Source organism: Protomyctophum parallelum, assembly GCF_964188405.1.
Source record: "Protomyctophum parallelum genome assembly, chromosome: 2".
NCBI lineage: Eukaryota > Metazoa > Chordata > Actinopteri > Myctophiformes > Myctophidae > Protomyctophum > Protomyctophum parallelum.
Genome location: NC_139699.1, coordinates 41,887,302 through 41,910,975, shown reverse-complemented (window position 1 = coordinate 41,910,975; position 23,674 = coordinate 41,887,302). Strand labels below are relative to the sequence as shown.

At 41.3% G+C, this 23,674-nt stretch overlaps 2 protein-coding genes and 1 long non-coding RNA gene across 3 annotated transcripts; 2 read left to right on the top strand and 1 right to left on the bottom strand.

Annotated features, from left to right (window-relative positions):
• Positions 1–2,502: 2,502 nt before the first annotated feature.
• Positions 2,503–8,503, top strand: hddc3 (HD domain containing 3). Its single transcript, XM_083759919.1, has 4 exons — positions 2,503–2,770; positions 3,189–3,248; positions 4,233–4,469; positions 6,798–8,503. The coding sequence occupies exons 1-4, from the start codon at positions 2,659–2,661 to the stop codon at positions 6,926–6,928; spliced, it is 540 nt and encodes a 179-aa protein (XP_083616045.1). The 5' UTR covers positions 2,503–2,658; the 3' UTR covers positions 6,929–8,503.
• Positions 8,504–10,056: 1,553 nt separating this feature from the next.
• On the bottom strand, positions 10,057–13,770 carry LOC310854951. The gene is made up of 3 exons (XR_014568943.1): positions 13,600–13,770; positions 13,033–13,095; positions 10,057–10,512 (listed from the first exon to the last, which is right to left on the bottom strand). It is a non-coding gene; the product is annotated as an uncharacterized lncRNA (long non-coding RNA).
• A 128-nt stretch (positions 13,771–13,898) lies between these two features.
• mfap1 (microfibril associated protein 1) lies at positions 13,899–23,654 on the top strand. Its single transcript, XM_083759718.1, has 8 exons — positions 13,899–14,104; positions 17,187–17,403; positions 17,954–18,092; positions 18,872–19,059; positions 20,495–20,764; positions 21,147–21,306; positions 22,085–22,174; positions 23,285–23,654. Exons 1-8 carry the CDS (start codon positions 14,023–14,025, stop codon positions 23,462–23,464), a joined length of 1,326 nt encoding a protein of 441 aa, XP_083615844.1. The 5' UTR covers positions 13,899–14,022; the 3' UTR covers positions 23,465–23,654.
• Positions 23,655–23,674: the final 20 nt, after the last annotated feature.

The following is a 23,674-nucleotide window of genomic DNA, read 5'->3' as shown; positions in this document are numbered from 1 at the left end:
TTCCAACCAGTTCCATTCCTCCCCATCAGGCGCCCCGGCTGGCCAGGGGGAGGCAGTTTAGAGACCAGGATTACTGCATGTTTTTGTGAGGGTACCTACCCTAGGGGACACGGGGAGAACATGCAAACTCCACACAGAAAGGCCCTTTCGCCAACACCGCCTCGGGTATGGGCACTGATGACGCGGAGGAGGAAACACGCCGCCAGCACCCACAGCGCCCCGAGCGGGAATCAAACCCAGGACCTTCTAGCTGTGAGGCGACAGCACTACCAACTGTGCCACCGTGCCCCTGGCTGTCTTATTTTTTGATGTGCATACTACTTAATGTGATTTATTTTTTCAAAGAGCAGAGAGCAGCCCAGGCAGAAAACTTACTATGTGGTCTTCTATAAATACCTCAATAAAAATAAATAGTTATTAAGTCGAAAAACAACCACTCGGAAAAAACGTGTGATATCACTTATGTCTTCTTTCATATTCCTGAACCAATTATATGACAAAGATGTGTCCGCCATTCATGACACTTTGCATCACTTTATAAAGACTGTCCTTATTCACAGCCAGTGCCTACCTACATGCTTTGCCTATTTATACATGTATAGCCTATTATGTTTATTTTAGTATTTAAGCTGATCGTTTTATTATTAGTTTAATAAATACACTTTCCTGTGTGATATAAGTTGTAATATTAATATATAATACTATTCATTATACATTTCATTTCCATATTATTTTACTTTGCTACTTTTGTCATTTCTCATCATGTTTCCCTTATTATTATTATTATTAAATATATAGCCTATATCCTTCCATTCCGTCTCCTTTTGAGAACAGTGAGAAAGCACTATTGTGTTTGTTGACATTCTAATCGCGATACATAACTAATTTGCATAATTAAATGATTGACGTTCGGAGGATCCCCCTCATTCCACTGGTAACGCTATGAACTGTGGGTAATTTCTTTGCTAAAGTCAGCCCAAAGTCAGCATCGACGCTGACTTTGGCAAAGGGCACATAAAGGGGCGGGGCTGAGCCCTCACTGACTTACCGATTTCAAATGGGACATCCCTCAAGCCCTCGCAGACTTCACATGAACACGCAGCTAAATCAGTGAGGGCTCATTGAGTCAGCAAGGGAGTGGATTGGGATTGGGCCCAAGAGCTTCCTTGGTGAAGCACCCGGAAGGCTGCCGGAAGTACCGTCTATTTCCGCATTTTTTTCGCTGATTCAGCATTTGGGCACCAAACTTTGGTGTCCGGAAGTCCGGAAATCCACGGGTCCGCCTGCAGTCCTTCCTCTTACCACTAGGGCCCAGCGCTTCAACATTGGAGTGCAATCCTCTATGGTTGCGAGATCTGGGGACCATTAGCAAACCATGACCTTGAAAAATGGGATAAACACCAAACCGAGACCCTACACACAGAATTCTGCAAATCCATTCTCCGTACCCAGCGAAAAACACCAAATAATGCATGCAGGGCAGAATTAGGACGATACCCACTCATAATCAAAATAAAAAGAGAGCACTTAAGTTCTACAACCACCTAAAAGAAAGTGACCTAGATGCACTCCATAACAAGGCACTCACACACAGTGAAACTCTAGAGAGATGCCCCCTCAGCCAGCTGGCCCTGGAACTCCGGGCACAAACACAAACAGAGCCACGAGATAGAAAACCCATTGGACTAAACCAAATTATAAAACAGCAAAAGGAAAACTATCTGACACACTGGAAAGTGGCAACACAAAAGCAGAGTAAACTAGAATGCTATCTGGCCCTAAACAGAGAATACACAGTGGCAGAATACCTGAGCACTGTGACCGACCCAAAACAAAGAAAAATCTTAACTAGGTACAGACTCAGTGAGCACAGTCTCGCGATCGAGAAAGGCCGTCATAGGCAGACCTGTATCCCGAGAGAAGACAGACTATGCACCCACTGCACACTAAATGAAGTGGAAACCGAGCTACACTTCCTAACCATCTGTCCATTGTACCAAGACATCAGAGACACATACTTCCCACAGATTACAACCACACACGGAGATTTTGAAAACATGACCAATGACAAAAAACTCCCATATCTGCTGGGCGAAGTACAACAATGTGCAAACACAGCAGCAAGATTTGTGAGTTGCTGTGATAGGAGAAGGATATCAAATGGAACACAACCACCGTAAAGACTAATCATTGTGTATATGCCTGCACTATACCTGCATCGAGTGATCTTGGTACATAGAAGTTGATCTATTGAAGAATCTGACAAAGTACATCATTTTTGTTTTTGTTTTGATTGTATTGCTGTATTGTTGTACTGTTCTTTCTGCTTTGGCAATGTAAACGTATGTTTTCTCATGCCAATAAAGCCCTTTGAATTGAATTGAATTGAATTGCATAGCTGGCCCCCGGGCCGCCAGTTGCCCATGTTTGTAACTACACTGGTTGCAATCAACAACGCTTAGCTTGTTTCACCCCGGACTCAATTCAGGGAGGGACGTACCGGCCAGGAAGGAACACAACAAATCAAATCTGAAATCTAGTCAGGATTACTTTGTTTTTGTTTGACACTTTGCCTTTGGCGTTGTTTTCGTCGTGTTTCATTAGTTGGTTTTGGTTTTACACTCTTGCCTTTGACGCCGTGTGTTCCTCTTCCTCACCATGAACACAGACTCAGTAGTTTTGTTAGAAACGGTAAATTTCGCCGCAGAAAAGCACCGCAACCAACGACGCAAAGACCCAGAAGAGACTCCGTACATAAACCACCCAATTGGTATGACTAGATAAAGTACCGTGTTGTTGAATGTTGTTACTGTTTATTCATGTACAGTCAGTTTTAATAAATACACGATACATACAGATCCATTTAAAGGTATGTGTGAGAGTGAGAGAGAGAGAGAACTGCTTGTGTTCCTATTTTGAAGCCTCTGTTTTAGCCCCTCTCGGAACCCCCTGATGGGTCAGCCCAATCTATCAAAAATGACAGAAACTTCAGTACCATTGGGTTCTGACTTGTGGGTCTACCTCTGACTGTATTCTGTAATGTCCATAAATCAGTTGTGAGAGGCCTGCAGATTGCAGGAATATCCAAGGAATATCCAAGCCGAGATTAATGTGTGTGTGTGTGTGTGTGTGTGTGTGTGTGTGTGTGTGTGTGTGTGTGTGTGTGTGTGCGCGCGCGCACGTGTAAGGAGTAGCAAGAATCCTGAGCCATGAAGGTGGTGTCACAGACATTGAAGTTTTACAGGCAAGTTCTCTTTGACCTTCTCGGCTTCATCACTTTGTCAGGTGAATTGAGTATGAAAACAAGCCATACTACTTAGCAGACCTTGTATTGAAGGACCACTTTCCAACCTATTTTCGTAGAATTGGTTCTCTCTAATGTCCATGATAAAATACCACCATTTTTTTCTATTCGTTCTGTGTCTCATAGGAGGGCTGTGGGCAGTTCAAAAACCTGTCCACATCGTTAGGCAGATTTTTTTTAAGATAAAAAAATATATATATTTAGATAGTTTATTATCATGAGAATGATTGCTTCCATTTTCCCATTGCAACTTTTCAGGAATAGAAAGTCAAGCTTTTATTCCCCATCGATGTTGTCACTGTTTCTGAACTGCCCACAGCCCAACCATGAGACACAGACCGAGTAGAAAACAATGGTGGCATTTTATTATGAACATTAGTGAGGACCAATCATATGAATGTAAAGGTAGGTTGAAAAGTGGTGAAGTGGTCCTTTAATAAAGTATTCAAGGCAAGCAATCATATCTACATCATTCAGCGTTTTGTAAACCCCAAGCTAAGCCTCATCGGATGTGTCTTATCCAGTGTTGATTTCGTCGACTAAAACGAAAAATGTTCGTCGACTACCTTTTTTCACTGACTAAAAACTAAATAATAACTAAGCCATGCCAAACTATGACTAAAACTATGACTAAATATAACGTCAATTTTGTCAACAAATAAAAACTAGACAAAAATGTCAGGAAGGGACTAGTGGACAAGAGATCCAGTATAAGTCATTTTACACTTGGCTGCATGCTGAAAATAGCCGATCTACAAGCTATTTTCAGCAAGTGTAAAGTCAGCCATTGCGACGGCATCAAGGGCCGCCAAAACACATTTTAGTCGTCTAAATCAACTGCAGATTTAGTCGACCAAAATCTCATGATATTTAGTCGACTAAAATTAGACACTTAACACTTTTCTTGTTTTGTCATTCCACTAGGCAGCGCTGCTTCACGACACCGTGGAGGACACGGACACCAGCGTGGCGGAGCTGGAGGCGGTGTTCGGGCCGACGGTGGCGCGCATCGTGCAGGAGGTGACCGACGACAAGAGCCTCGCCAAGCAGGAGAGGAAGCGGCAGCAGGTGGAGCACGCTCCCCACTGCAGTCACCAGGCCAAGCTGGTCAAAATGGCCGACAAGCTGTACAACCTGAGAGACCTCAACCGATGCACCCCCACAGGTCTGTTGTTGGGGTTATTTTTTTTCTTCTTTTTCAACCACATGAATTCACATCATGATTGACATGCAAAGAAGAAAGAAAATAATCGACCCCCATCTGAAAATGTTTTGCTCCAGTGTGGAACTTCCCTTTAACATTGTTTTTCCTGGCAATCAAATAATCATAATATGCATTCTCAGTCATAAGTCGGGTCCAAATATGCGATCCCTGGACGGTGTACTGTTTAGACCAATGCATGTTGTCCTAATATACTTTACTGTTCCTAATATATGTTAACGACATGACATCAGCTTGTGACTGCAACTTGTTCCTGTTCGCAGATGACTCAGCACTGCTGGTCTCGGACAGGAACAAACTGCAGGTTGAAAAGACCCTCAGCTCTGAACTCGGTAGAATCTGCACCTGGCTCGCTGATAACAAACTATCCTTACACCTGGGAAAAACTGAATCCATTCTCTTCGGATCAAATAGTAATCTCAGCAAGGCAGATGGCTTCTTGGTTAGAGTGGGTGACAATATTATCACACGAAAAGATGAAATTACCTACCTAGGTTCCATCCTGGAGGCCAATCTTTCCGGTGATAAAATTGCCACCAACGTAATCAAAAAAGTCAAACAAAGAACAAGATTCCTTTACAGGATCTCCTCACTGGTCAACAAAAACACCTTGAAGACCTTAACAGGAGCCCTCGTACAAGGTTTCTTTGACTATGCATCCAACTCTTGGTACCACAGCACCTCAAAGGCCCTTAAAACAAGGCTCCAGACCTCCCAAAACAAACTGGTCAGGCTCCTACTTGGCCTCACCCCCCGAACCACCTCACACCTGCCCACTTTGACAGGCTGGGATGGCTTAGGGTCGACAACAGCATCTTGTAATGGGTCTGGTCCACAAGATTCGATACACCACCAAGATACCCATGTACCTGTCTAAATACTTCCTTAATGTAAACGAAGTCCACACCCACAACACCAGAGGGAGTGCAACAAACCATGTACAACCCAGATTCAGCACAAACAAGGGACTAAATTACTTTCGCTCCTATGCCACCAAAATGTGGAACGCCCTACCAACAGTCATTAAGACATGTGAATCCCTTGACTCCTTCAAAACTGCTCTCAAAGGGCACCTACGGATGGCTGCAATTCAAAACTGGCCTCTGTAAAATATGAATCCCCCCGCCCCTTTTCCCCTCACTGTATATGTATCTTTTCCATTTTTGCTTCCTATATGATGAATTCCTGTTCTGTTCTTTAACTAAATAGAAGTGTCTATTTGTATGTCTCTAAATGTTTTGATGAATTGAACAATGTGGACCCTGTTGTAAACAAGTGTAATGCTTAATTGGGTCGTCCACTCACAGTTAACAGTCTTTGTATTGAGTTTGTGCTTGAAATGTACTGTAATTCTACAAACTGTTAATAAATATTTCAATCAATCTATCAGTCCATTGGTGACCCCTTGTGGCAAAAGTGTGCCATCTCACAGAACATTGGACATTCTGGTAATCTTTGTCCCTCCCCAACTCGTTTTTTTCCCCACTGACCGCTCTGTGGGGCGCTTCTTGTATTTGTTTTTACTGAGAATAAGGTTAGAAATAAGTTTAGGGTTAGGCATAGTTTTCCTGGGAATAAGTTTAGGAATAGGGTTAGCTTTAGGCATAGTTTTACTGAGGTCATGTTTAGGAATAAGGTTAGGTTTAACCATTTAAGCATAGTTTACAGAGGTTACGTTTAGGAATAACAGGCTGAACAGTTACGCTGGCTGCAGTGTTGCGCACACGCTTATTTATTATTTTATATTTGTCCCTTTTCTCTGACACCTGCACAACACTTTCTGTCCAACAGGTGCGACAGATTGTGTTGAATGAGTTGAGGGGTGTGTGTGGGAGAGGGTGAGCAAGCTAACTGTATTTGTATGTGTGCGTATTGTGCATTTGTATGTAATGTAATGTTTACCTATGTGTAATAGGACCCCCTCTAAAATTAGATGCTGCATCCCAAGGGGATATTATTTTCTCAATACATTCTGACCAAATTCTCTGACTTTACTGTTAGTTCTTGCACAGGACAGGTTGATGTTTCGTAAAGGCCTGCCACTCCTTATAATTTCCATTTGATTGGTTATTGATTATTCGATCTGCCTTTTTGTAGGTAATTCACCTTTCAAGAGACCCAAGGATGCTTTACATCAGGTCAACAACAAAAAAGATTGTTGCCTTGATCTTATCCTAGACCCCATCTCTTATCTCATTGCCGTGTATTTGCAGTTGACATGACGCTGCTTGTTCTAAGCCGTTCTAAGCTCTGTGTTGCTCTGTTTTCCAGGATGGACAGCGGAGCGAGTCCAGGAATACTTCCTCTGGGCTTCTCAGGTGGTCAAAGGACTGAAAGACACCAATCCTGCCCTGGAGGAAAAACTACACGAGCTGTTCAAACAGAGGGGCGTTGAACTGTAGCCTAACGAGCTGTTTAATCCATTTAGATCTGAGACCAGATTCTACAAATGTCTGCTAAATCACTACAGTTTTCTCAAACTATTTCATGTCAAGGAGTCCCAGAATTATATGTATTTGGCTCCCATCTGAAAATATGTTGTTCCAGGGAACCCCCAGAAGCAAAGCGATTTGAGTTAAAAACGTTAGAAAGAATATTTATTCAAAGATTTGCGCCACATTTTCACCACATTTCAAAAATAGCAGATCTACAAGCTCGTAGCACGGCACTCAGTGCCGCGCTATGAGCTTATAGATCAGCTATTTTTCAACAGCTAAAGTTTAAAATAATGGTTAAAGTGGTTCAAAGCTAATTACTACTACTACTAAATGGGTTAAACAGAGGGGTGCATCTCAGAACAACTGGTTAACAAAAAAGTCCAACGATGAAATATTTTAATCGTGATTAATTAATCACATTATGTAGTTAATTGCGCAAATAATCAGGGATGTTTTTCAAATATTTTATACCCCTATTAATTTTAACGTGGGGAGTGGAAAACATGCTGGCTTTATGCGAAAGTATGTTTTATTGGAAATCAATTTAAAAACCACAAAAAGACACCATAATGGTTACTGCATTAAACAGGCTGCAGCAGATGGGTATACTTGTCACTTTATACATGTACAGATACCCTGTATACACTTATACTGTATGTTGGTTTGTTTACTGTTGAGTGAGAAAACAATGTTGCACATTAAGCTAATCATCTGGGGGACCTCCCACAATAATTTGGGGACCCACATGTTGAAACTACTGTCCAAATGGCTAGTAAACACGCATGCAATTAATTGCGATTAAAATAACATTGAGCTAATCGCGATTAAATGAGTTAACTCATTTCAAAATACTAAAAAAAAGTATTTTGAAATTAACCCATTCAGGACGGGAACCCCTTTTAGTGTTTTAAGCATTATGTTATACTTTAGCTAGATCTACAAGCTCATAGCGTGGCACCGAGTGCCGCACTACGAGCTTGTAGATCTGCTATTTTAGAAAAATCATGAAAATGTGGCACAAATCTTTGAATATATATTCTTTCAGAGCGAACGTTTTTAAATCAAATATTTCCTTCTGGTCAGGGTCCATGGAACAACATATTTTCAGATGGGGTCGGCGGCCAAATACAGATAATTCTCGGGGGTCCTAGATATGGAAAAGGTTGAGAACCACTGACATAGAAACATAGGTTTTTCAGAATTCTTTTAGGATTTAGAAGCTATTTTGTTTAAATCGGTCTCAGGTCTAAATGGGGTAATCACACCGTGGCCTTTATCTACTGCAGGGGTGCCCAAAAGGTAGAAAGGCTGTGCAGGTAGATCACATGGTGCCCCTAAAAATATATAATTTATTTAAAAAACAAAGGCATCTGCCTCTTGAATTAAGGCGACTTGACTGACATCTAAAAGGTCCTGTCAGCTCAAACCCACAATGCGATATATATATATATATTATTTTTTTTCAAGAGTGCTGCGCACCAATGTCAGTAGCATTATAAAGTAATATGCAAAAATAATAAATCCATTTTTACCCTTCTATTATATGCATCAGCGTCCGTATTCCAAAGGTCTTTTTTTAACCGATTTTCAGCAATGGGATAACATGTTTAGCTGGATGGGTAGATCACGTTTAGCTGGGCATTTTGAAAGTAGCTCTCAAGTAAACAATCACACCCGTGTGAACCCCCCCCCCCCCCCCTTCTCTCTCTCATTAGCAGGCAACTCTGTTTCTGGCAAACAGCGCTGGTCCTCATTATGGTGCTCATTAATACATGCATTGGTGAACACATAGGCACGGACATTGCTGTTCTTTGGAGTGGTTGCACCACTCAAGAAACTGGGCACACCTGATCTACCTTAATAATGACACACTGGACAAAATGATAAGCCTCAAATATTGTGAGCACATTTATTAAATATTACGGATTTTGGGTGGGTAGATATTTCTTAAATATCATTTTGTTCTTATCTAAATGTCATTGTGGTTTTTGAGGTTGTACAATGACTGCACCCATTTTCAATGTATCTTCATAATTGGTCCTCACTAATGATCATTATAAGAGATTGTACCTTTGTTTTTCTCCCTACTTAACTCTGTGTCTCATAGGGTTCAGAAACACGTCCACCAGTGACATGGATGGGGAACCATGCCAATAGAAATGGCAGGCTTTCGAATATCCCTGGAAAGTTAGCATGCAATGACAGCTATTGTTCTCACCTTAATACAAATCGAAATGATTTTTTTTTTAAATCTTGTTTGAAAACAAAATCTGTCAAACGAGGATGTCACAGGTAGACAGGTTTCTGAAGTGTCCACAGACCAAGTACCGTAGTTTATTAAAGAGATGGGGAGTCTGAATTACTGAACAAACTATTATTTTTAAATGTTTTGTTTTAACCAAAGAAATATAACTTACCATGTGGGCGTCCATGCAATTTCCAATCCAGTTTAGCTCTTAAAGCATTTGTATTAACTTATAAGGTCAAATTGACTATTCTACTGCATAAGTCTACTACACTAATGTTATTTATTGTTACTTTAATTACAGCACCAACAGCAAATTAGTGATAATCATATACATATAAAAGGCATACAATAATTATGGTTTGATTAATGTTAAAGTATGAGTATTTATAAGTGCTTACTGCATATAATATAATTATACAGTGTTACAGTCTGGGGTCTAACCATAACCTTTTATAGCTTATAATACAATGCATTTGTCAGGAAAGGGATCTCAGTCACAGATACACTACATTTTACGATTTTATTTGGATAGAGTTGCAGCAACTCATTTCAAGAAAACAATCCAGCTCAAACTCCACTTACATCATATTTACATTTTACATCTCGGTTGACCTATGGCAAACTTGTTCATGTCAAGGACCCGCCAAATTGACACTAATTAGCCCTGGACCCCCATTTGAAAAGACCACCTGTGCGCAACCTAACACACACACAAACACACGCACATATTAACTGTATATATGATGATTTCGGGTGTGCCAGTACAGTAGAGGGACCCCCACACGGTAACTGTTCCTGGGGGTCTGGATGTTCCAGGGATCCCCGGAGACCCCCACAAGGTAACTAATTTCTCTACCGTTTCAGACACAGGGTGGCTCGCCATAACTGGGCCGGCACCCTGGCTGTGGTCCTGTGGGTCTGGAACTTCCTGGGACCCCCACACGGAGTTGCACCACTCACTTCACACGAGTGTGATTTTTATTCTCCTTATCAGAGCGGTGTGGGAGTGGTGGTGGGGAATTGCCTTTGATGCGTTGGTCGCTGTGGTGAGGGATTTCCCCAAAACGATGCATTGCAGACAGCAGCTTTGCTGGATCATGGCTCAAACGTTTGAAATGCTTAGCCATTGCAACCAGCCCTGGGCCATGGTACTCATCCCACTGAAGTTTTCGCAGTTCATTAAACATATATTCAACCACTTCACGATCCATCTGCCTCTGCTCTGTGGTGGCATCTGTCTGGTCTGTGCTGGGATCTGAATCTGAATGCAGATCCATGTTGGAGTCCATCTGCTCCATTTCTGTCAACATAAATTGATTGATTGATTTAATACTTTATCAGCCCATTTAGGACTGAGACCAGATTCTACAAAATGTCTTCTAAATCATGAGTTTTCTATAACAGTGGTTCTCAAACTATTTCGTGTGAAGGACCCCAAACATTATGCAATTGGCCGACGACCCCCATCTGAAAATAATATTGATCCAGGGACCCCCCAGAAGCAAAGATATGAGTTAAAAACCTTCGCTGTGAAAGAATATTCAAAGATCCGTAGCAGAACTACAGTTCTACACGCTCATAGCGAGGCACCGAGTGCCACACTACGAGCTTGTAGATCTGCTATTTTTCAATAGCTAAAGTATAACATAATCCTTAAAACACCAAAGGGGTTCCCGTCCTGAATGGGTTAGACAGAAATGTAAACAGCAACAGAGCACAGACAGTATTGGATTTGAAGATCATGCTTTAACACACTTAGAGGAGATGTCGTAGCGGAGTGGTTAAGGTCCAAAGATTTGGTGAGACTCTCGATGGCATTCTCTCCCACATCTCTGTGTCTGAGCCGGGCCTCCTCCACAATAAACAAGTTGTGGTTGTGCTTGTTGTGAATTCTAACTTCAAGGGGGAAGTCTGGCAGGTGTGGGTCTTGAGTCCTGTCAACAATAATTGTATAACCACATTGTGCACAGTTTTATGCCAACTACCAGTAGAACAATTCTATTATCACACTGGGTAAGCTTCAATGTACGAAACTCACTTGCTAATTTCCCCATTCGATCTTTGGCACTTCTTTAGAGTCAAATGCATTTTTGCCTCACAGCCGGTGTTTTTAGAAGACCTTCTCAAATTTGCTGTGAGAGACCGTGCGTGAATACGATGGCGACACTTGTATGCAGCCTAAACAAAATATGACATTCAAAATAAATTATAGTTTATTAAATTGCAAAGTGATAGTTATTTGAGCAGTGACTGATTGTGGCTTTCTGAACCTCTGCCAATGTTAACCTTTTGTCATTTCAAGCCACTGGGTTCTCAAACTTTTTCATGCCAAGGACCCACAAATTGACACTAATTACTAATTAGCCCACGGACCCCCATTTGAAGAGATATGCAAGGGACCCCCATAAGAGAAGATGTTCTCAACCATGTGATTCTCAATCATTTTCATTTCAAGGACCCTCAGTTTGACATGCGATAGGCTACGGGCCTCCATTTAATAACATTTCTATCTCTGAGACCCCAATTTATATTGTAAAATCAAATGTTAAATGGAACCAATTTGGTTCCATTTGTACACTCAGAGTTACAGACCCATAAGGCTCCATTTGGTTCCTAACTTACCATTTAGCTGGGGACCCCCTGGAACTCCCTCATGGAACACTAGGGGGGTCCACGGACCCCACTTTGAGAACCACTGACCTACAATGCCATAAGAATGAATAACAATTGATTGATTTACTTTAAAAAATATATATAACTGTTTATTACCTTGTACAAAAGACGTTTCCGGGGTTTGGTTGACTCAACCCTCCATGTCACCCCCGACTGCTTGGACGCTTTCACCCACTCCTTTGCTTGTTCCACGGTTTTAACTTGGACTCTGATAAGTGCTTCAAAGCCCTTGTGATCCCTAAAAGCCGATCCAAGCATCTCTTGGAAGTGACACACGTGGTATTTGTATTCAGGGGGTAGGTCACTCTATGGATTAAGATTACATTTAATTAGTATACATGGACAGGTAGGATTATGAGAGGTTGGAGTTTCTCAATATTTTAAACAAAGTTGTGATTACAAAATCTGGAAAATAGCAGGCATACTGTTGGAAATGAGTTATTGTGTCTTAATCATTATCGTGTCTCTATCATTAGCCCACCTTCAATGTGCATTATGTTTCAGTTATACAGCCATCATCAGTGTAAAAGTACCATCACATTTCATTGTGTGATATTTGGTTGATGTGTTTGTGCTAATAAAGGCTGTATATCAAATATAGACTTGCTTATCACATTACCTTCAACGGAGGATAACTATCCAGGTTCTCTCCTATAGCTCCTGAGCACACCATTCTGGAATAATTACAACAAGCATCATTCACGGGCAGGTGGCTCTACTATTCAAAATAACGCAGTTGACACGCTAATCTTGGAGATGTCTGGGGTGGTATTTAGAGATGCTCCGATCAATCGGCCACCGATCGGTGGTGATCGGCCGATATACACTCCAAATGACGTGATCGGTGATCTGCAATTTACCCTATCTGGAGAAATCGATCTTTTTTTTACCATTTAAGTGTTAAAAAGACAAGACACAAGATACATTTGTGACTCATGGCCTAAACATTCTCCCCTTCCTCCGCACACACACAGGAACAGTTTGGATGTGGATTTTGATATATCATTTTGGAAATATTCAAATTTTCCCCTTACGCACAAGATCTGTATCGGTATTGGTCGATCATGAGAAAAACAATCGGTGATCGGGATCACTCCCCCAAAAACCTGATCGGAGCATCCCTATCCCTATGGTATACACTTTGTACCTTGCTTTTGCATTGGGGGCATAGGTAGCTCCATCATTGCTGACAGCCAGGTCCACTGACGATCTGTAAACAACAACACATACAGTTGCAGGCTAGGCCATTATAAGAAAAATGATGAATGGAAGTGCAGTTCAAAACCAAAATATGAAGCATTTGTTAGCTGAAGTAGGCTATTAGTCCACCAGCATCACCTATTACAATATCCCCACCGACAGAGACTTGGTGAACAGTAACACATTTGAAAACAGTGGTAGGCCTATATCCTATACATACTTGATTTATTATTGACTCGCTTATAGATGTCTACTCTGCATTGTATTTTAAATACTACGGTATTGTACTTTATTGCTCTTTCTGACCCGTGAAGCACTTTGGTACAATCAGAGTTGTGTTTAAATGTGCGAATATATACATTTATTTTGATTTGAAGACAATAAATACCAGTAACTAGCCCCTCTCGGCACCCCCGTAAAGTTTCTGACATCTGGATGTTGTCAAAAACTTTACGGGGGTGCCAGGTCTGGTTTATTAACCAGGCTAGCCAAGAGGGGCTAACCAGTAACCTACCCAACAGAGCATTCTGCAGCTGCATAGTTGTGATCTGCATTCACTCTAGACGTGACGGATGGAGTCGAAGTCATTGTCATAATTCTTAATTTCTTGTTACAAGTATATTAAAACGCAATGAATCGCAGGAAAGTGCCAAGTTTGTTAAATGTGAGCGGTGCTCGCGGCTGCCATGACAGCTTTCAATGGAGTTTATGAGTGGAACAGGAACACAACTTTTGCAGCTTTTCATTTCTAGTCGGAAGTTCTGAACAGCAGCACAGTGCACACACACTTCCTGTCCGTGCGTTTGACAACTTCCGTTTTGAAACCGACGTTGAGTTGAGTGTCGAGTGGATTTTTGTTCAACGAAAGCTTTTTATTTCATTGTGTTTATAATATAATATATTATTGTTTTAGGGCATAGTCAGTCAGTCAGTCATCATGTCTGCACGAGAAGCCCTGAACATGAAGCTCCCTCCCATCCAGTCCACGGCCGGAGCCGTGCCCATCCGAAACGAGAAAGGTAACAAATTTAGTCAGATGCTAACTGGGCTAGCCACATACATGCTAGCTCAGTGGTTTTCAACCCTTTTCATATCAAGGTCCATTATTTATTCTGCATTTGAGCCACGGACCACCATTGGTTGAGGTTTAGCCTCTCATACCCATATTTTGTCCACAATTCCATCCATGCTGGATTGGTACCATCAGGAGCGATATTGGCAAACGTTGATCAAAATAACAATTCTTCTACATTGTCTAATTTTGTAGACTTCTTGTAAATTAAGTAATGCAGATGTTTAACAACTTGAGAACGTAAAATGAAACCAAATGGACCTGTAAGGATCCTTTTTGTATCACCTTTTACACACTCAAGACAAGAGTTAAAGATCCATTTGGTTACCAACTCTCCATCATTTAGTTGTGGACCACCTGGAGCCCCCTCAAAGACCACTGGTTGATAACCACTGTGCTAGCTATCTGTTAACCTCGGCTTGTCACCAGGCTTTCTAGCCCTCCAAGCAGGACCCAATGCTACTGAAGTTTCTGACTTTTTGACGACACAGAGCATTGCGTCCTGTTGCAGCAGTATCCTGCCACCTGGTACGCAGACTACATAAAACATAAACAACGTGTTTATGGCCTGTCTGCGCTCTTTGACGAAATGTTTTCGTGTGAGGGTTTCTGAATATGTGAAGTATAAGTACCCATACATGCCGCTGCGAATATCTCCTGTGGCGCGGAAGCCGTTAAGTATTTTTAATCTTTGTTTGACCGATTTGGTCGCTTTGATTCTTCTCTTCCTTCCTTGTTTATTGACACCTCATTGTACCGCCTATCTGGCTAGCTAGTGGCGCTATAGCTATGACAGAGCAGATCAGAGGCAGGGACGTAGCCGCACAAGCCAACCGCACACCGGGAGGCGGTACAATAAACGGTAAACAAACAAGAAGAAATAAAGCGACCAAATCGGTCAAACAAAGATTAAAAATACTTAACGGCTTCCGCGCCACAGGAGATATTCGCAGCAGGATGTATAGGTACTTAAAGTTCACGAATTCAGAATAACACAAACAAAAAAAGGACGTCAAACGCCGCAGATACGATCTCAGAGAGAATATTTACGTCCGCGTTCCAGAATTCCCATACGAAAATATAGTCATGAACAGGGACCCTACATAAAACTCGTCCAAATTTCAGAAAAGCTTTATTGAGGGTCCCGAAAGGGGCTACAGGCTTTCCAAGATATCTGTAGTCCGAAGCTGTGCAACCAAAACTAAGGCGATATAGAACATAATAAATAAGGCTTATATTTTCATATTATGAAATAGTTTGTGCAAAATTGAATCTTCTGCCACTCAATGAACAAAAATATAGATTTAGTTCCCATGTCAACATATAGCTTTGTTTTGGTACTCCAATGTTTTACATAAACTAAATGTATCTGAGCTCAGTCAGATATGCGCCTCCCCTTCTTTGGTGGTTGTCTGTATCTGTTTGATGCTGCTGCTGATTTTTCTCCCATTTTCTCTTTTTGTGCAAACTTGTCCAGTTGTGTTGGAAAAAGCACAGTGCCACTGTTTTCCCCATAATCAACAACTCCTACATGTGTGCAGGTGCTGCACGATTCTTGCTCAGATGTGAATATCGATTTTACCTCCACAAGCATTGAGATCACGATTATCACATGATTCTATTTTTTCTCTTGATGAAAATATTTATTGTCTTTAGTTTGTAGTTGCTGAACATTACTATGTTCAAAATGTGACACCTGGAGCCAAGTACTGTGGCTTTTAGTTTAAACAGACATCAACGTGCTTAAAGTCTCTCTCTTGTAGCAAAAACACAAGAGTAGCTAAAATGAACAAACTAGTGCTGCACGTTTCTTGCTCAAATTTAGAAATGAGATCACACATAGGTGCCTGAATCTAGATCGTGATCTCTTTTTTAATTATTGTGCAGGCAGGCAGGCATGCACACACACACACACACACGTTTTCATCCTAGTATGTTGTCCACCAGATGTAGGCAGCATTTTAGCTCCTGTAAAGTGATCAACTGCTCGGATAAGAGCCTAATTTAGTAAGTTTGTGTATGTAATGTCAGTCTTAGGCCTGTGTGTCTCTGTGTTGTTCTCTAGCCTAGGTAGTGTAGTAGTGGTGGGTGCGACATGGCGATAAATATCGTATCGTGATACGATATTCAGAGAAATCATACTATATATCCCGATACAGTGAATGCACATTCAATGATTTGTTCTATTCCTTGATTTATACTTTGGTAGAACGACTGTTTCGTTAGCTGAATTCGTTGTTCTAAATGTTCTGTTACTCCTTTTTCTTTTCGTTTCTGTTACCTTGTAGGTGGTAGTAACTTGAACAATACCCCTACAAAAACACATGAAACAATATGATGTCATGCATCGTTAGTAGTTAGTATTTTAATTGTAATTTCAGACCAATTTAATTAAGAATCTAATGTCTAAATGACATTAGATCTTTCTTAGTGTCTGGTCTGGGCCCACCAGGGATCCAATTGGATCCTTATGGGTCTGTAACTCAGAGTGTACAAATTGATTATTATATTATTCCTATTATTTTCAATCTCTGGGAGCTTATCTACACTGTCAAATCCTCAGTGGTATTTTAACTCAAGGTCAGAGTTACAGACCCGAAAGGGTACATATTCTGACCCCTGCCTTGGACCAGATGTCGGGGAAATCACTCTGTCTGTCGAATGACTTAATGAATGAAATATTTATTTTTGTGTCATGCAACTTTGGCCCATCCCATATGGGATTATGACACATTTAAAGTACATTGAAAACAACTGACATTACAGTCCTTCCTGTTCGTATTCCGAAATGCATTATTAAATGCATTAATACATATTTGTACAGTATTTGAACAAAAATGAAAACAAATAAACAAGGCCATTTTACATGTAAATGGCCCTCCTCATTGACCAGGCCTTTTCAAGGAATGAGGCAAATTAAAAGGTGTACTTTTGAAATAGGCGTTTCAGTTTCTCGAAGTCCTCCAACCATATAAATTCATGATTTAGATCTATCTTATTAAAAAGTCTGTCTGTGGTGCGTTGCACAGGTGAGATCTCGATGGAGAAGGTGAAGGTGAAGAGGTACGTGTCGGGGAAGCGTCCAGACTACGCTCCCATGGAGTCCTCTGATGAGGAGGAGGAGGACTTCCAGTTTGTGAAGAAGGGAAAGGACGCGGAGCCCGAGGCGGAGATGGAGGAGGAGGAGATCTCCGACCCGCGCCTCAAGCGTCTTCTCAACCGAGTGTCTGAGGACGTGGAGGAAAGGTAAACGTTAACATCTTCTATTAACCCATTCTGGACGGGGAGCCCTTTTTGGTGTTTTAAGCATTATGTTGTTCTTTAGATATTAAAAAATAGCAGATCTACAAGAGCTTGTAGATTTGCTATTTTTGATAAATCGTGAAAATGTGGTGCAAAGATATATTCTTTCAGAGTGAACGTTTTTTTAACCCAAATGCATCCTCCTTGACATGAAATAATTTGAGAACCACTGACATTGAAACATACGTTTTTCAGAAAACTGTCAGGATTGACAAGACATTTTGTAGAATCTGGTCTCAGATACTTGATACTAACGGCTGTCCGGCAAGTAAATATAACATTGGGGCAGGTGGAGTTTGCTTTGAGGTTGCCCGACAGGCAAGTGCATTCAGTCTTCATTAGGCGTGTCACAATTATTACACAATCGTTTCCAAGTGGAAAAATGTCCATACATGTTTGTTAGATGGATGACAACATTGTAAGAAGAACCACATTTCGTCCCAAGTGGAAGTTATGCAATTTGACCAAAACTGTTTTCCCATTGCTTTGTCAGGCTCGCTAGACACAGACAGATAGCAGAGCCTGAGATGATCGCGGAGAGCAGCGAAGACTCGGACGAAGGAACCTGGCACCCCGAACGAGACGACAGCAGTGAGGATGAGGAGGAGGAGGAGGAAGAAGTGGACGATGAGGTTTATACTAATTAAATATGTTTGTGTTGTTGTTGTTTAAATGCCGGTACGTACTAGTGTCAACCTTTTCTCTCTCAATTGTTTAGAAATACTGGTTTATGGCAAAGAACGAAGGACGATGGTTTACATGCAAAATGGAAATATTCTGCTTTCACCTGGATGTTTCTTTTCTTTTTCTTTTTTTCCATTAATGCTTGCTGAACAGAAGGCATGCTTGGAACCCTATTAGCTGAGAACATTTGAATGTTTTCTTTAACCCATTAAGACAAAATGTCTTAATATCTGAAACTTCTGGACCCCCAGAATTATCTGTATTTGGCCGCCGACCCCCATCTGAAAATATGTTGTTCCAGGGCCCCCCCAGCAGCAAATATTTGAGTTAAAGAGATCAAAGGGAAAGAATATATATATTCAGACTTGCGCCACATCTCATGATTTTTCAAAAATAGCAGAGCTTGTAGATCTGCTATTTTTCAACATCTAAAGTTTATAGAGAGATGACTTCCGCACACCCGGTAGGTAATTTGGAGCAGGTGTGATGATGACGAGGCATGTATACAATGTAGAAAGGAGGGACTCCTGCACACCGCCACTTGCTAGGTTCAGAGCATTTTATTATTAAGAAGCAACGTTTCGGTCTTGCGACCTTCCTCAGGCTGAGGAAGGTCGCAAGACCGAAACGTTGCTTCTTAATAATAAACATCTAAAGTTTTAAAATAATAGTTAAAAGTGGTTAAAAGCTAAGGCGTTCCAGGTCTTAATGGGTCATTTCCGTACAGGAAATCGAGAGGCGGCGAGCGATGATGCGCCAGCGAGCCACTGAGCGAAAACCAGAGGACGTAGAGGTGATGGAGGTTGAGGATGAAGGGAAGTCCGGGGCCGAGTCCGAGTCCCAGTCTGAATATGAAGAATATACTGACAGCGAGGATGAGGCGGAGCCCAGACTCAAACCCGTCTTCATTCGCAAGTAAGAACACAGTACACACACACACACGCACGCACAACCAGTTTACATTAAGGTCCGCATCTAAGGATTAACGATATTTTTCATTGTCAATTTATCTGTAAATATTCAGTGTGATTCATGTATTAAGACCATAAGTAAGATTTTGGTGAATGACTGTAATATAATTATAGTAAATGCTCACCACATATCATCTGAAATTGCTCATTACCCAGTTGTGAAAATAAACTTTTCCTTTATAATATGGAACAAAGACAAGCATTTACATTTCGTTGAAGTTGTAAATAGCTCTTGTTTATAGAAATATAATCAGTAATTTATAATCAGTGAACTAATGCCATTAAAAAAATCTAAATTAATATAATTTGCTAGCTTTTCTCTTGATTGATCAACTAGTACTAAGTTGTCACAAAGTGTCTTGTAACTATTACTATACGCTTCATGTAGGTTAGTTTTGTTAACAAAAAGCTTGCTAATGATTCTGATTAACTGATTACCAGCTATGCTACGATGATAGCATTGGACGACCAACCTTTTCCTGGGCCGACAGCAAATGTTCTCTTATAGTGAGAAGCACACCGCATACCTCAAAAGAAAGCTTAATTTGTCCACTTACCATCTTCCATTCTGGAGATATTTACCTTTATGTAACACCTGCTTTTGTAGTAACGGGCTCTTCTTGAACAGAAAGCCGAGTTAGGAGCTGTTTTATGTCAGACGTTGACAGGCAATTATAAAGATAAACAGCCCAGAATGTCTACTTTTACGAGGGAAAAGTACACATTGATCCCATTTACCTTTCGTCGGTAATTGGCTTTTGTATGAGCTAAAGAATGAGCATATGGGACTGAGGGAACATATCGGGGCTACGTTACTACTGTTTTGTTTATTTTTGATGAAGATTATGATGATTGCGGATAGGGTAGGCGCCAGGCGAGCAAATGGAACGATGCAAAGACGCGTTGTCATTATTTATCCATCTATGTACGTGTCTGTCAGGAAGGGAGGGGGAGAGGCATTTTTTTATCACGAGGGCTGTGCGGTGAATCAGGACTGCTTGATGTATTGTCCGGGTGTGTACAAAGGCGATTGAAAGTAATCAATAAAAACGTGCGTTAAACGGACATCTACGCATCCCGCACCGGACCGTTGGGATTCGAACGACGTAGAAAACCGATTCCCGCACTGGCTGTGTTTAACGGTCTGTCTGAGCTCAAACTGCTAGTTCTTACCAGCTATCTCCAGTCTAAAAAACACAGAAAACATAATACGCAACCAATTTATTCCATCCCTTGCGTTTGTACGACAGGAAGGACAGAGTGACGGTGGCTGAGTGCGAGGCAGAGGAGGTGAAACAGGGAGAGAAAAGACTACATTTTAAAGAGGGACTAGTAGATTAGTACCGGTAGACTAACACTATTGTGCACGTCCCCGACAGGAAGGACAGAGTGACAGTAGCGGAGCGCGAGGCAGAGGAGGTGAAACTGAGAGAGCTGGAGGTCGAGGCCAAGCGAGTGTTGGAGGAGCGCCGCCGCTACACGCTGAAGATCGTAGAGGAGGAGGCCAAGAAGGAGTTTGAGGAGAACCGACGCACGCTGGCCGCGCTGGACGCCCTGGACACGGACGGAGAGAACGAGGAGGAGGAGTACGAGGCCTGGAAGGTCCGAGAGCTCAAACGCATCAAGAGGGACAGAGAAGCACGAGAAGCGTACGTTTTTTTATTTGTTCATTTAGCAGAGACGGAAGCGCAAGAAGCGTACGTCCATCACTTCATTGTATTTGTTCATTTAGCAGAGACGGTTAAATAGATGTTCCATAATTGGCTACAAAGCTACATCTACCCATTAAGACCTGAGACCAGATTCTACAAAATGAGACTGTTTTCAGAGAAACGTATCAGTGGTGCTCAAAGCTTTTCATGTCCAGGACCCCCAGAATTATCTGCATTTGGCCGCGGACCAATACAATACAAAGGACTTGTATTGTTTGTTTTGTTTTTGTCTCAGGAGAAGTGACTTTAATGTAGTGTATTGTATCGTTTTCTAGTCTGGAGAACGAGAAGTGACTTGTGTATTGTTTTGTTTTTCTAGCCTGGAGAAGGAGAAGGCTGAGATCGAGAGATTCCACAACCTCACAGAGGAGGAGCGCAGAGCGGAGCTACGGAACAACAACAAAGTCATCACCAACAAAGCCTCCAAGGGCAAATACAAGTTCCTCCAGAAGTACTATCACAGAGGAGCCTTCTTCATGGTGAGTAGCGGACTACTTTATATAAATTATAGTTTTACATTCTTTGTGGTGAGTAGTGGACTACGTTTATAGATAGATAGATAGATAGATTGATAGAGATAATAGTTTTACAAAGCTGACAACAACCACCTGACACAGTAGTGCTGTTAACACTGGACTCAGCTTCATTGGTGATTACTGTATGTAACCTCACGTCACCAGACTTTCCACGTCGGAGGGAAAGCCTGGTCTGTGTTTCTAAATCGTTGTGTTATCCGGTCTAGACCAGATGGTTAAAAAAGACATATTCTCGTTTGTGGTTTCCAGCTTTTTCGGCGTCTTTTGGTCCCCCTCGTTAAAACACCTGCGGCTTATAGTCCAGTGCGGCTTGTATATTTGTTTTTTTCCCTACATTTATTCAGGTGCGCTTTATAGTCCGGAAATTACTGTATATCCATCTGGTCAAAACCATGGAGAGCTTCGAATGGACGAAAGAGCAAGGAGTAGAAGGAGAGGGCAACTAAAAAAAAGAGAGAAAAATTCAGAATATTTTTCAATATCAATAAAAATGCACTAGGACGTGTGTAGAAACCCGTCGGTTGGATTAGTTATGATGTTCCCACACGTCGTACGGTCTAAATGGGATAATACCAAACTAACTATTCCAAGAAGTACTTGAAGAAACTTGTGGGATTCATACACCTAATAAAGGCTTTTATTGGGTAGGCCCTAAAATGATGATGATTATGAATAGTGATGACTTTATCTCAGACCTTCATATTGTGCTTTACTTTTCCAGGATGAGGAGCAGGACTGCTTCAAGAGAGACTTCAGTGCACCCACTCTGGAGGACCACTTCAACAAAACCATCTTACCCAAAGTCATGCAGGTCAGTTCAATAAAACCAGCAAATTTAGGTTTTAGTCATAGTCTCTTGAATAGTTTTCATTTTGGTTTTAGTCACATTGTAGTGACCTGGAATGTTTTAGTGTTAGTCTAGTTTTAGTCGACTAAATATTGTAAGATTTTAGTCGACTAAATCTACAGTCAATTTAGTCTACTAAAACCGCCGTAATGACTGATTTTACACTTGCTGAAAATTGCCGATCTACAAGCTCAAAACGTGTCGCGCCGCGTTGTGAGCTTGTAGATCGGCTATTTTCAGCATGCAACCAAGTGTAAAATGACAAACTGGATCTCTTGTCCACTAGTCCCTTCCTAACATTTTAGTCTCATTTTTATTTGTTGAAGAAATTGCCAATATATTTAGTCTTAGTATTAGTCATCATAGCTTAGTTTTCCATTTAGTTTTTGTCAGTGAAAAAGGTTAGTCGACGGACATTTTTCGTAGTAGCCGAAATCGACGCTGACCCAGTCATGCAGGTCAGTGGGTTTGATTTGATTTGCAGCATTATTGTATTGATATACAATACGTCACTACATGACGTGGATGGTAAGTAGGGCTGCAACGATTAATCGTAATTTAATCCATTATTCAATTAGTTGTTTATTTGTTTATTGCAATTAATGCCATACTGTTATCTTTTAGACTGACAAACGTGTAGCTATTGTTTAATCAAATCAAATCGGCCGATCAATCGATTATGAAACTAATCGTTAGTTGCAGCCCTAATGGTAAGTACCGTAGTAACAATTTTACTTCCATGAGAAACAAAGTAATATAAAGCATTACTTGGGTAAAATTGGGTAATAATACAGTTTTAAAGAAGCTTCTTATTTATGTATTCCATTTCATATTATGCCTAGTCCTTTTGCGCTTCTTTGGAGGGTGTTTTGGGAGTAACGCAAAAGTAAAATCTTACTTAACTCTGAACATTTTTAACACAACTTACTTTATTACATGATTAAAGTATCCCAACGCTGATTGCATGTCACTCACTCATAGACCCATAGATGTCGCCACTGTCCATGTATCGCCACTGATCCATTAACTCCCAGGCCTAATCCTAAACTAAAATACTCTTGTTTTGTTTGTTAGGTTAAAAACTTTGGCCGCTCTGGGCGCACGAAGTACACGCACCTGGTGGACCAGGACACGACGTCGTTCGATTCAGCGTGGGCTCAAGAGAGCGCTCAGAACAGCAAGTTCTTCAAGCAGAAGGCAGCGGGCGTGAGAGACGTGTTCGACAGGCCCACAGTTCAGAAGAGGAAGACCTGAGTGAGTGTGTGTGTGTGTGTGTGAGAGAGAGTGTGAGTGTGTGAGAGTGGATGGTTGTACAAATATTGTTGGACCCACATTGCAGCATCACAGACTTCTCAGACAAAGATTGTCTTTTTGGCATCCATCCTACAATCAAGGACGTCTCTGTACTTTGCATTTCTTTTTTATCTAATTAGTGCAGATCTACCATTTTTTCCTAACCTTTTT

Bases quoted from the DNA above. Each gene is read 5' to 3' on its own strand.
- hddc3 (XM_083759919.1), top strand. From the start codon at position 2,659: ATGAACACAGACTCAGTAGTTTTGTTAGAAACGGTAAATTTCGCCGCA. The intron at 3,249-4,232 runs GTTCTCTTTGAC...TCCACTAGGCAG, and splicing joins CATTGAAGTTTTACAGGCAA to CGCTGCTTCACGACACCGTG. The intron at 4,470-6,797 runs GTCTGTTGTTGG...TCTGTTTTCCAG, and splicing joins CAACCGATGCACCCCCACAG to GATGGACAGCGGAGCGAGTC.
- mfap1 (XM_083759718.1), top strand. From the start codon at position 14,023: ATGTCTGCACGAGAAGCCCTGAACATGAAGCTCCCTCCCATCCAGTCC. The intron at 17,404-17,953 runs GTAAACGTTAAC...TTGCTTTGTCAG, and splicing joins TCTGAGGACGTGGAGGAAAG to GCTCGCTAGACACAGACAGA. The intron at 21,307-22,084 runs GTGAGTAGCGGA...TTACTTTTCCAG, and splicing joins ACAGAGGAGCCTTCTTCATG to GATGAGGAGCAGGACTGCTT.